At 44.9% G+C, this 13,435-nt stretch overlaps 1 protein-coding gene across 1 annotated transcript in view; it reads left to right on the top strand.

The window, feature by feature from the left end:
* stab1 (stabilin 1) overlaps positions 1 to 13,435 on the top strand; it is a gene marked incomplete at its 5' end in the record, with an annotated part of 78,146 nt that overhangs the window by 43,126 nt on the left and 21,585 nt on the right. Inside the window, one exon of the mRNA XM_080545959.1 lies at positions 547 to 795. Within this exon, the coding sequence (XP_080402085.1) occupies positions 547 to 795 (249 nt within the window). The remainder of the gene's footprint in view (positions 1 to 546; positions 796 to 13,435) is intronic.

Genomic DNA, 13,435 nt, shown 5'->3' with positions numbered 1-13,435 from the left:
GTATCAATACATACTACAGGTGTGGTTCTCTCATGGAATGTTACCTATGATTCAGCATAAATGAAGACCACTTGTGACGCTCTGTTGCCCTCTATTTGGACATAGTCAAAAACAGGAAATAGGAGGCACCTGAAGATTAGCAACTAATTTGATAGTCATACATCAGAGTTACAGGTTAATAGGAGACTTTATAACCACACACTATTTCAACACACACCTACAGTATGTAACCACACACTATTTCATTCAAGTTTTATCTTTACTGGTAATCGTCTACGTATGTATACTATTTATGTAGTGTTGAATAACACTAAAAGAGGTTTATTTCTAAATACAATATTATACAAATATATATATATTAAATATGTTTTACCAAGTCTCCTATTAAACTGTAACTCTGATGTATGACTGTATCAAATTAGTTGCTATCCTGCAGAACTAGCGACTCCGGGCATTCTGTTGCCTGTACCCATTTTACAGCCTGTCTGATACTGGTCTCCTGAAGATTTTGAATTCCACCACAATAGTATTTCTACTGTGTTCCAGCGTGTCCCGGTGGGGTGGAGTCACCGTGTGGTAACCGTGCCCGCTGTGACGATGGCAGGATGGGGTCGGGGACGTGTGAGTGTCTGGAGGGGTTCTTAGGCACCGCCTGCGAGCTGTGTGAGCCTCAACGCTACGGCCCCAACTGCACAGGTAGGCTTACACGCTACGGCCCCAACTGCACAGGTAGGCTTACACGCTACGGCCCCAACTGCACAGGTAGGCTTACACGCTACGGCCCCAACTGCACAGGTAGGCTTACACGCACGCTACGGCCCCAACTGCACAGGTAGGCTTACACGCACGCACGCACACACACACACACACACACGCTGTTACGTCCTCCCTCAGATGTAAGACTAGGGAGGAGGGAGGACTGCAACATAGCCTGTGTACCAGCACTGGTGAAGCAACTGACCGTGTGTGTGGTGCTCAAATACGGTCAGACCGACAACAAGGTGTACCTTAAAGAAAAGGATTTATTTTGCCAATGGTAATAATAATAATCAAGTGAAAAACATGGACATCCATGGACATACAAATAAACATGAAACAGGGGGGGAAAGATAATACAAAAACTAAACCGGGGAAAATAAACAGAGGGTAGGAAGGGAGGGAGAAGGCTGCGAACTGTGTCACAATAAAGCCACAACCCTATGCTTCCCTACACCTCTAATCTAGCATATCTACCTAGGTACAGAACTGCTAACTAATCTACCCGGAACCTAAATCTAACTGCTACAAAGGATGAGTGACATCCGCTCGTTCTAACCTAGTGTGTTTAGACAAACAGTTACCTACGTGATGTGGTGTAAACCCCAGAACTAGTGGACATCATCTGATCTTTTAAGATCTTTAGCGGCCCACGCACAGTGTGACCGAATACTAACTCAGCTGGACTGAACTTCAAGGACTCTTGAACTGTCTCACGAATGGCAAACAGAACAAAAGGCACTCCCTCATCCCAGTCCTTGCTGGTGTCCATGCAGTATTTACGGAGCATGGACTTCAGAGTTTGGTGCCAACGCTCCAATGCACCCTGACTCTCTGGGTGGTACGCACTGGAGACTTTGTGCTCTATGCTGAGGGTCTTAAGGACCTGAGCGAACAGCTTTGACAGAAAATTGGAACCTTGGTCGGTCTGTATCACCTTAGGCATGCCAAAGGTTGCAAAAAACTTAGTTAAAGCTGACAGAACTGCCTTGGAGGTGATTTTCCGCAGAGGAATGGCCTCCGGATAACGGGTAGCAGCACACATTATAGTGAGGAGGAACTGATGGCCTGACTTTGATTTAGGTAAGGGACCCACACAATCCACTATAACCCTTTCAAATGGCTCCCCCATCACAGGGATTGGATAAAGGGGAGCTGGAGGGATAACCTGGTTAGGTTTCCCTGTGATCTGACAGGAATGGCAAGTTCTACAATACCCAGCCACATCACTCTTTAACCCAGGCCAAAAGAAATGTTGCAGGACACGGTCATACGTTTTTGTCACTCCTAAATGACCGGACCACGGGATGTCATGAGCTAAGGACAACACTTGGGCTCGGAATGGCTTTGGGACTACGATCTGGAACACTGCACCCCAAACTCCATCCAACCCCCTACGGGACATCCACTTGCGTAACAGCCCATCCTCAAGGAAATAAGCTGTGGATTCCTTATCCACTTCCTCACGAACTACGATACCAGAAAAACACTTGACTAGACTCTGATCTTCCTTCTGGGTAGCAATCAACTTCTCACGAGTAACCACTCAAACTCACTTGTGGTAGGGATGGGACGATTATCGTGTTTATCGTTAATCACGATAAAAACACCCGCGATAACTTTATAGTGGAGAATTTTAATTAGTTGAATAATCGTCACAATCGGTTTTTTTTAATTTATTTTTTTATTCTCGCGATAATATCGTGGATCGCGATTATTTTGCCCACGATAATCGTGACATGACATTTTCTAATCGTCCCACCCCTACTTGTGAGGTCAACAGCATTTACTCAGTCATGAACTGGGTCTGAACACTCAGAAGGTACATCGGGCATGTCATCAGAACTAAACAGTGGGGCTAATACTGTATCAGCTAGACCAACTCCATCGCCCAGTCGACGAGATTGGGCCCGCGTCACTACGCAGGCTGGAAAAACAGACAAGTCTTTATCAGACTCCTGTGCAACAGAAGGGGAGTTCAGGAGTGTTGCGTATCTCCAACACTGGTCGCACTAAACCTCCTGCAATATCATTTCCCATAATCAAAGTAACGCCCTTCACAGGGAGTGAAGGCTGTAGAGCAACATTAAATGGACCACTGATCAAGTCAGAACGCAGGTAAACAGAGTGCACAGGCACAGACACAGACACATATCCCATCTCAATACCTTGTAATAGAACACTGTAATCACAAGATGAAATATCCGACCAGGGCAACACACTTGAAAGAATCACTGACTGTGCGGCTCCGGTGTCTCTCAGGATACGAACAGGGACATACCCCTCATCACTGTCTGCTAGAGAGACGGATCCAGAGAAAATGAAGGGAGCATAACTAGGATCAGACAACAGACAGGGTACATCGGCTGGCTGCTCTAACACAATAGGCACCATATTAACTAATCCCATCGATTTAGGTTTAGGAGGAGGAGCTGATCGACCTTGCAGCTTCCTACACTCAGCTATTAAGCGGCCAGGGCTGTGACAATTCACGCCCTTCTTTGGGCTTAAAGCTAGAAGCAACAGTGGGACGATTTGGTAATGAGTCAGGTGCTAGAAAAACTCTCCGGGGCTCTGTACGATCTGTACGAGACACCGTAAATGTTGTTTTATGAGCTAGCATAAATTCATCAGCAAATACTGCAGCGTGAGACAAGGTCGCCACTTTCTGTTCATTCAAGTACACTACTAACCGCTCAGGTAGACTATTCTTGAACTCCTCTAGCATAACTAGCTCACGCAAAGACTGAAAGTCAGTACCCTTACTGGCTGCACACCATCGGTCAAACATGATCTCTTTTTCTCGTGCGAACTCGACAAAAGTCTTGTTGGAACCTTTCTTGTGGGTTCTAAACCTTTGTCGGTATGCCTCAGGGACCAACTCGTACGCATGGAGCACAGCTGACTTAACGCAATCATATTTTAGAGGGGTATTGGTGGTCTAGTGGATAGTGAGTTGGACTTGTGATCGGAAGGTTGTGAGTTCGAATCCCGCCTGAAGCCACACCACTACTAGTGTGCCCTTGAGTAAGGCACTTAGCCCTCAGTTACTCCAGGGGGAATGTCCCTGTAATTCGTAATTGTAAGTCGCTTTGGATAAAGGCGTCTGCTAAATGGCAAAATTATTTATTATTATTTATTTAATTATTATTAGGCCATCTTCGAGGGACAACACAGCCACAGCCTCCTGGGCTTTACCAACTAATTTGCATTGAAGCAAAAGCAATTGTATGTGGAAAATGGCGAAACGGTTAGCGAAAACGAGCGGAGACAAACATAAGCAGTATAAGCAGTTGACACTGGCACAGAGCTTGTCTGGCAGTGGATCTGCAAGGAGTGTGGTGCCGATCAGGTCAACTGCAAGCAGATCTGGTGCAGGAGATGCGCCAAATGTTGCAGATGGTGAGAACCAGAGCAACGAGCAATGCTACACTCGTGGTAGCATTGCTGGACCATCGGAGCCACGTCGCTCCGACTCTTCAAACAGTTCAGAGTCGGAGGACGTAGAACCCGACCCCGACTCGTCGGACGAGTGGTTGCCATCCGGATCGGCTAGCAGCAGGGAATCCTCTCCAGATCAGCGGGGATCCACGATCCAAGACAAAAATGCCACAGAGAGTGTGAAAAGCAAAGGTAAACATATATAGGAGGAGGGGGGGGGAGGAAGAGGAGGAGGGGGAGAGAGGAGGAGGGGGGGGAGGAGGAGGAGAGAGGAGGGGGAGGAAGAGGAGGAGAGAGGAGGAGGAGGGGGAGAGAGGGGGGGGGGGGGGGGGAGGAGGAGGAGGTCCGACAAACCAGGGCAGCAAGACAGAGAGACCCAGACAGCAGGCTGGATGGCCGGATGGCCAGGCATGAGTTGGAACGCTTAAGGCCCACCAGCAATAACACACAGCCAGCAAGAAAATGTAGGGTCTGCATTCGAAGGGGTAAAAGGAGTGAGACCAGAATGTGGTGCAGGTCCTGCCATGTACCCCTGCACTCAGGAGAGTGCTTCAAAGCCTACCACACAGAAAAAAAATATGATTGAGTGCATAGAGACACACACACACACACATATCTGTAAATAAGGTTACACACACACACACACACACACATCTGTAAATACGTTTACACCCACACATACACACACATCTGTAAATAAGTTTACACACACACACACACACACACACGTGTAAATAGTTCACACACATGTAAATAGATTATTTTATTATGTTTTGTATTATGTTCTAAATGTTCTAAATCTGTGAATAAATGTAGTTATTTTGTCATCAAAATATGATGTGTTATCCTGTGTTGTTTTTATTGTTTCATAGAAGTAAACAACTTTTCAGATGTTTGAGGTGTCACTAAAACTAAAATATGTGGACGTCAGTCACCGTTTTGCTTGAATTTGCTTCTCTGCAGAAAAAGCTCGTTTTCTCTGTTTATTGGTCAAAATCAGGTGTTTTTGCTGAAACCACCCTATGTTCTACGGCCGATTTCTAAACACTCAAAGAGGCTAGAAACAAACTTTCTTTTTCTGATGAAAGAAGAGAGTCTAAAGTTTTGGTAGATATGTTCAATGTTTATGTAGTCCGAAAAGTCAATATTTGGTGGGTCTTCAAAGTTCAGCGAAAATGCCCCAAAAGTCTGGCAGTATGGAGCTCTCCACTCTGAACATGGCTGGCAGTCAAAGAGTTAATGATCGAGAACATTGAGAGACAGAGGCGTCTGATTAGTCAGCGGGGCTATGGGGATAATATTATATCGCCGACTACTGGTGTGGAATGCTCAATGACAGCGTTTATATTGCGTTTAAACATGCTGGTGTGGACGGTCATATTTTTATATACGAAAAACGTTTATCAAAAAAACGTATAGGCGTGGACATGACCCAAGGGACTTAATTAATTGGTCGCTACTTGGTTTTCAGGTGTGGACTCCCCCCCCCCCCTTTTTTTAACTCCTCCCCTTCCTTTTTCTATTTAAACTTCCTCTTCCTGGTTCATTCTTCACTTCTCCCTGATGAAGGCACATGGTGCTGTAAATGTTGGAGCTCTTTCTTTCTTTTAGCCTTTTTTGATATCAGTGATATCAGTCTTGCTTGACTTTTAAAACATTCTTGATCAGTTGGGACAGGTAACCCATATCTACTTTTTAAATTATTTATTTCTGCCAGTAGTTTGCACAAACAAATGTGTACAAACAAATTGCCTTTTGCACATGGTTGGGGGAGGGGAAATTAGTTCGCTCCAACTTTTGAGACTCCCTTACACATGGAGTGTGTGGTGTGTGTGTTAGTGTGGAGTGAGTTTTTCCACTTTAAAAGAACCTTGTGTGTTTCTTCAAATCACAGTGTGAGTGTGGAGTGAGTTTTGCACTTTAAAAGCACCTTTGTGTGTTTCAAGTCACAATGTGAATTTGGTGTACCTTTAGAGTCCTTTGTATGAGAGGCACCTTCTTTCCACCCCTGCTTCAAGGCAAACAATTTTTTTTTATTTTTTTTAAACAAATAGATACTGACAGGAATAACAGGAATTGTATTGTAAATTGTATTGTAAATTGTAAATGTAACCTTAATGGTTAGATGGGTGACAACGCCATTCTCTTTAAAGGGGAGGACAAGTTTATTTCCAGTACAAAAAAGACAAAGAAAAAGAAACCAATATATTAAAGTTGATACAAAAAATGATCAAACAACTCAAAATGTTATCTATAAATACATTAAAATAAATTAAACAAATTAATTTACTAAAGATTCTCCATTAACACTAAACAAGCCTGAAACATGTCGGTCGAAAAGGGCATTTAAATACAAAATGAAACGTCAAAAGCGTCCCATTTTTTTCTGAACCAACTACCCAACAATCTCAGTAACAAACCAATCTAACCTGACCTGCCCCCAAGCACTTTAATCTATAAAAGGCACTGCTATACGATCTACTGAACTAGGCACAATTGTGGTCCAACTCAAAAAGAATGATTTCAAAGGCGACCGACCGACTTGGTTATAATCTTCCTCCACTTCTCCTTTTACACTTATGTTTCTGCTAATATAATGGAATACGTGCAGAATTGTCTACCACACAGAAGGAATAAAACTAGCTTCTCTGTGCGTTTTTTTCAGAACTTCTACATTAGCAACTTCAAACACTTTGCAGAGATCACGGAAAGTCATGAGAACACACGGATAAATTCTCACCCAGCTGCCATGTAAAGTCAAGTTAAGGAAAACCGGTTCACCGTTGATCTAAAAATAGAAACATGTTATGGTCCCCCTCTACAATTCCAGACGATTTTTCTTCCCTGACTTCAGACGTTAATAACATTGATTGTGCATTTTCCAAGGTTTGTGCTTCTACCATGGCTACCTCTGCTTCTCTTTGGGATGTAAGCACTTCCAACTCGGTGTCCAGTCTAGTAGTTTCCAACTTTATTACGGCCTTTTCCATTTTTAATTTTGCTTCCTGGGCTGCGTATGCAGCTCTCACCTTTAACGCCTCTGCTTTGGCCCGGGCCACACTTCCGGAGGACGCTGTATCTTTGCTCCCCACCGACCTCTTGCTTCCGTGGGATGACATCTTATCCAAATCAGATGGTGAAAGTTAGTTTTTTTTACTGTGATGTTCTCTCTCTAACATCAAGCTAAACCTTGTCAATAAAGTCCATCAAAGAAAGAGGCGTAGGGTGGCTTTTCAAATCAGGTATATTGAACTGGTAAAAACTGCAAGACAAACAGCACAAAACATGTTTCAACAGGATGTAAACAAACAGTGGTTAGCTAGAAAGTCCGCTTTTTTGGCCTAACAATCTAGCTACAAAATAATAACTAAAAACATAATATTCCCAACAAATGATGACTAATATATAAAGCTAACAATCCAACACTTGATATTTCGTACTTAGTGTAATAAATCACGGAGGACTCAACTCAAGGGTTCGTTAACTTTATATATTCAATACTCCCGGCTCACAGTCACATGGCATACAGACACAGTAGCATGACTTATATACCCTCTACTGTCGTAACTCACGCATATCTGTTTACGTCTGTGTCGTGCATAGATTACGTATTGTAGTCACGTCAATACTATGACATCTCCCCCTTTTCGTTTCTTTCCTTGAAGTAAACAACAGATGAACATTCTGTAAAACAATGTTATTCTATCGCAATCAATAAACGATAATATCAATCAACATTTGGATTAGCAAATAATTATCAAATGAACGGTTCACATTCAGGAACTCTTTTCCCTTCACTCCCCCCCCCCAAAAAAAGAAAGTCATGAGAGGACTTGTTAACTCACAAGTCCAGTCTGACAACCGGTCTGGAGATCCGTCCAGACCTGGGGCCGGATTCACCAAAGTGTTCTTAAGATAATTCTTAAGACAATTCTTAAGAAAAAATATAAGATGTTCCTAAGAATGTTCTTAAACGCTATTCACCATTTTTTTCTTAAGAATTGTCCTATGTCTTAAGAAGTTCTTAGTTTTCTCACTTAAGAAGTTCTTAGATTTTGAACTGTGATTTTTACACCTGTGTGTGTGTCTCTCTCTCTCTCTCTCTCTCTCTCTCTCTCTCTCTCTCTCTCTCTCTCTCTCTCTCTCTCTCTCTCTCTCTCTCTCTCTCTCTCTCTCTCTCTCTCTCTCTCTCTCTCTTTTGAACTTATGAAGAACTTCCATCTAAAATGTGAATATAAAATAAATAATAGTAAGGACATTGTTTCAGTTACTTGGCCTACTTAAATAACATGTTCATAATGATTAATTAAGTAGTATACATCAAATACAACAACTGCCTCCTTGATTTACTTTCTGAGTACATTGTGGTGTAATCTAGGAATAGGCCTACATGTGACACAGGCTGAAAGGCCCATTTCAGTTATATCTCAAACATGCTGTATGTGATAGGCTACATTCACACAAAAATACTCTGACCAACTTGAATTAACAAAATGTGTTAACACATTGTCTAGGGCTAAACTAAATATTAATAAAATCAAATAAATCCAAATCCCCCCCAAAAAATCTAATAAATGCAATACAAAATTGTTCAAGTAAGACTTCCCTTTCACTTTAGCTGCTTTAAGACAGGTGAGAGCTTCTCTTAAAGTTAAGAAGAAATTTGAGAAGAAATCTAAGAACTTTGTTTTGGAGAATCTCATTTGTTCTTAAGTTCTATCTTAGGAAAAATCTTAAGAAGAAAGTTAAGAAAAAACTAAAGTTAAGATAAGATTTTCTTCATGAATACCAAATCTTCTTAAGTTTTGTCTTAAGAACAAATGTTGTTCTTAAGAACAAATTTGTTCTTAAAAACGCTTGGTGAATCCGGCCCCTGGTCTGTGACAGTCCTTCGGCACCAGCAGGTATGCTGATACTGGCGTTACCTGGCTCCTGACTGGTGTCCTCACGAACAGGTGAGGCAGGTGCTGTGTCCCCAGCTGGCTGTGGAGCAGGAACTGCCTGGAGGTGGCGCCGGTTGCGGCGGTGTGACACCCCCTGCTGTGTCTCGATGAGATAAGAGCGTGGCGTGACACTCTCGCTGGTCACGACTACAGGAGCTGTCCAGGTTTTCTGGTGGTCCAGTTTTGTGAGGACCTTACCACCAGGCTGTAGTGGAGGTAGGGGTCTCGCCCCATGTCGTCGGTTGTAGTAGAAGGCTTGCTTCCTCTTTTCAGCCTCGTCCTTCTGCTTGATCTGCTGTTTGTCAGGCCATGAGGGTTGCAGGTTCCCCTCGATGGTCGGTAGAGTCGTCCGGATCTTCCGGCCCATTAGAAGTTCAGCTGGGCTGGCCCCTGTTGTACTGCAGGGCGTCGACCTGTAGCACATGAGTGCGATGAGATGGTCTTTCTGTTTCAGGATTCGCTTAGCAACCTGGACCGCCCTTTCTGCATGACCGTTCCCCTGTGCGTTGTGTGGGCTCGAAGTAATGTGTTCGAAGTCGAGCTTACGTGCCAGGTTTCGAAACTCAGCGCTCGAGAATTGAGGTCCATTGTCGCTGACAACCACATCTGGGATGCCATAGCGGGCGCATGTTCCTTTGAGCTTCAAAGCAACTTGAGTACTGGTTGTCGTCGTCATGTGCAGTATCTCAATATACCTTGAGTAGTAGTCTGAGATGACTAGGTAGTTCTGCTTGTTGTGCTCACAGAGGTCTAGAGCTATACGCTGCCATGGTCTGTCGGGGAGCGGAGTAGATATCAACGGCTCCTTCTGCTGTGCTCTTCTCAACTCACAACAGGACTGACACGAATAGACAATGTTCTTGAGCTGTGTGGAAATGCCGGGCCACCAGACCGAGGCGTTCGCCCTGTCCCTACACTTTGAGAGTCCTTGATGTCCATCGTGGATTCTATCGAGGATGTCTGCTCTCATTGTCGCTGGTATCACTATGCGGCTTCCTCTGACGACGAGCCTGTCGTACTCTGAAAGTTCATCTCGTGTAGCGAAGTACTCACGTATGTCACTTGGTACTTGGTATGCGTGCTCAGGCCATCCTGACCTGATGTACCTGATCACCGTTTGCAGCCTCTCGTCGGCCGCAGTAGCTGCTCGTATGCTGTCCATCTTTCGTGGGCTAGCTGGCACACTGTCCATGACAGCTGCGATGTAACACTCCACCTCAGAGTGTGTGTCTCTCCCGTTCTCAGCGTGGCTCAGAGGGCTCCTTGACAGTGTGTCTGCCACTACAAGGGTCTTCCCAGGCGCATAACTAGCTACTGGCTTAAAGCGCATGAGCCGCATGAGAAGTCTCTGGCACCTTAGTGGGACGTTGTCCAAGTCCTTACTGTTCATTAGTGGGACCAGGGGCTTGTGGTCGGTCACTAGATCGAAGGTCTCGAGGCCGTAGAGGTATTTCTCAAACCTCTCACAGGCCCAGACACTCGCCAGACATTCTTTCTCGATCTGAGCGTATCTGGTTTCCGCATCCGTCAGCCTCCTGGAACAGTATGCGACTGGCTTCCAATCCTTTCCATGGAGCTGCAGCAGCACGCCGCCGAGCCCGTAGCTGCTTGCATCAGCTGAGACTGCAGTGGGTCGGTTGGCGTCGTAGAATACCAATACTGGTGATGTCATCAGGAGCTCTTTCACCTTCTCAAAGGCTGTGTGTTGTGCTGGGCCCCAGGTCCAGGCTGTCTTGGACTTGAGCAGCTCGTACAGTGGCTGGCCCACTGTGGACAGGTTCGGCACATATTTACCGAGATAGTTTACCATGCCAAGGACACGTTTGAGCTCATGCACGTTCTCTGGTGCTGCGAGCTCCCGGATGGCTTGCACTTTTGCTGGATCAGGCCGCACACCTGTGGCGTCGACCACCTGTCCCAGAAAGCTGAGCTGTGTCTGCCTTAGCTTACACTTCTCCTTGTTGAGCTTGAGCCCAGAAGATTCGACTCTCTCCAGGACCTTCTGGAGACGGAGATCATGTTCTTCCATGTCCTTTCCGTACACGACTATATCGTCCATATAGACTGCGACGCCTTGCAGGCCTTGGAGTGTCTCAGTCATCTTCCTTTGGAATATCTCCGGGGCGCTCGTTATTCCGAACGGCAGGCGCCGGAAACAGTACCTTGCGAAAGGAGTGATGAATGTGGTGAGCCGGCTACTCTCGCTGTGCAGAGGTATCTGGAAGAACCCCGAGGCTGCATCCAGGCTGGAGAACACCGTTGCTCCACTCAGCTCGGCTATGATCTCTTCTGGTGTAGGTAGGATGAATCTCTCTCTCTTGACCTGTTCGTTCAGTTTCTTGAGATCAACACATATACGCACCTTTCCATTCTTCTTGAGCACAGGCACCATAGGGGCACACCAGTCAGTTGGCTCGGTCACCTCCTCTATGATACCGTTCTCCTCCATGCAGCGTAGCTCGAGTATGACTTGCTCTTGTATGTAGTGCTAGCTTGGAATTGTCCTTGACAGTCTAATTGACCCCCTGGGCTGGTGAGTGCTACACTGGTCTGTTTCAGTTCCCTCTCTGGAATAAGCATGTTAAAAGTCTCTTCACACATAACACTGGCATCAGCTCCTGTATCAATTTTAAACTTCACTGATGTTGCACAAATGAGAAGCTGCACATTCCACTGCTCAACACTTGTTTTTGCATTCACTGATCCCATGTAGTATTCTTCCTGCTCATCTGTCTCATCCGTTACTTCACTCACCGCTTTGGTTTTGCACTGGCTCTGCCAGTGTCCTGTCCTGTTGCATTTATTGCATGTCGTATTTCGAGCTGGGCACCTCTCTGGGTCAATGTGCTCCGTTTTCCCACACCGGCCGCACTTCCCTCCACGCTCCGCGGCTCTTCCTCCTCTCTGGTCATTTCGCCGCCATTTTAGATTTTTATTTCGCGCTCCCCGCACTTCTTGTACGGCTGCGGTGGCTACATTAGCCTCCTCCTGTGCATTGACTTGCATGTTAACGGTCTCCGACTGCGTGCCGAACAGACTGTATGGTTAGCGCCAAAGTGAGACCTGACATGAGCTGCAATTTACGAGACTGCTCCTTATCCACAATCCCCACTACGATCCGGTCCCGAATGTTCTCATCCCTTACTTCGCCGAACTCACAGTGTTCTGATAGGTCATAAAGAGCTCTGATAAATGTCTCTGCCTGCTCACCATGCCGCTGCACTCTCTGGTAAAAGACGGCGCGCTCGTGGATAACGTTCCGTCTTGGGAAAAAGTACTCATCAAATTTTTTCATCACAACGTTGTAACTATTCGCATGACTTGCTTCGGTAAACGTGAACGATTTGAATATGTTATCCGCTTCACTCCCCATTGCATATATCAAGGAACATACTTGTATTTCTCCCGTCTTCTTGTTGAGCTCGGTAGCTACTCGAAATCTCTCAAAGCGCCTTTTCCAGTCGGTCCACTCCGTCGGTTTATCAAAAGAAAAACTATCCGGTGGGTTAAATTTCGCCATGATTTACTGACTTTAGCAAAAATGGTCCGCTTCTGACACCATGTAATAAATCACGGAGGACTCAACTCAAGGGTTCATTAACTTTATATATTCAATACTCCCGGCTCACAGTCACATGGCATACAGACACAGTAGCATGACTTATATACCCTCTACTGTCGTAACTCACGCATATCTGTTTACGTCTGTGTCGTGCATAGATTACGTATTGTAGTCACGTCAATACTATGACACTTTGATCTAAAAATAGAAACATGTTATGGTCCCCCTCTACAATTCCAGCCGATTTTTCTTCCCTGACTTCAGACGTTAATAACATTGATTGTGCATTTTCCAAGGTTTGTGCTTCTACCATGGCTACCTCTGCTTCTCTTTGGGATGTAAGCACTTCCAACTCGGTGTCCAGTCTAGTAGTTTCCAACTTTATTACGGCCTTTTCCATTTTTAATTTTGCTTCCTGGGCTGCGTATGCAGCTCTCACTTTTTATTTTTTTTTGCGGTAAACAGGAAGTGGTGTCACTACATCAAATATTAACTAAAATATTTATATACAGTGTTATCAAATATGAACTCTTTAACTTTTTCTAAAGAAAATAAAGAAAGTGTTGCCGGACAACGCGTAGATTTCTATGATCATGCGCACTGCAGCTGTTTGCTGTTCCCTCCAACGTCATATCCTAAACTACTTTGTTTACAACAGGCAACGGTGGTCGAGGCTACACAAGCGAGGAAAATGGATGTGAACAAAGTGCTTCTAGTTCTTTCACTGTTAATG

The sequence above is a fragment of the Nansenia antarctica genome, assembly GCF_963989245.1.
Source record: "Nansenia antarctica genome assembly, chromosome: 15".
Classification (NCBI taxonomy): Eukaryota; Metazoa; Chordata; class Actinopteri; order Argentiniformes; family Microstomatidae; genus Nansenia; species Nansenia antarctica.
The sequence above is the reverse complement of the archived record's forward strand: the minus strand, read 5'-3'. Positions and strand labels throughout refer to the sequence as shown.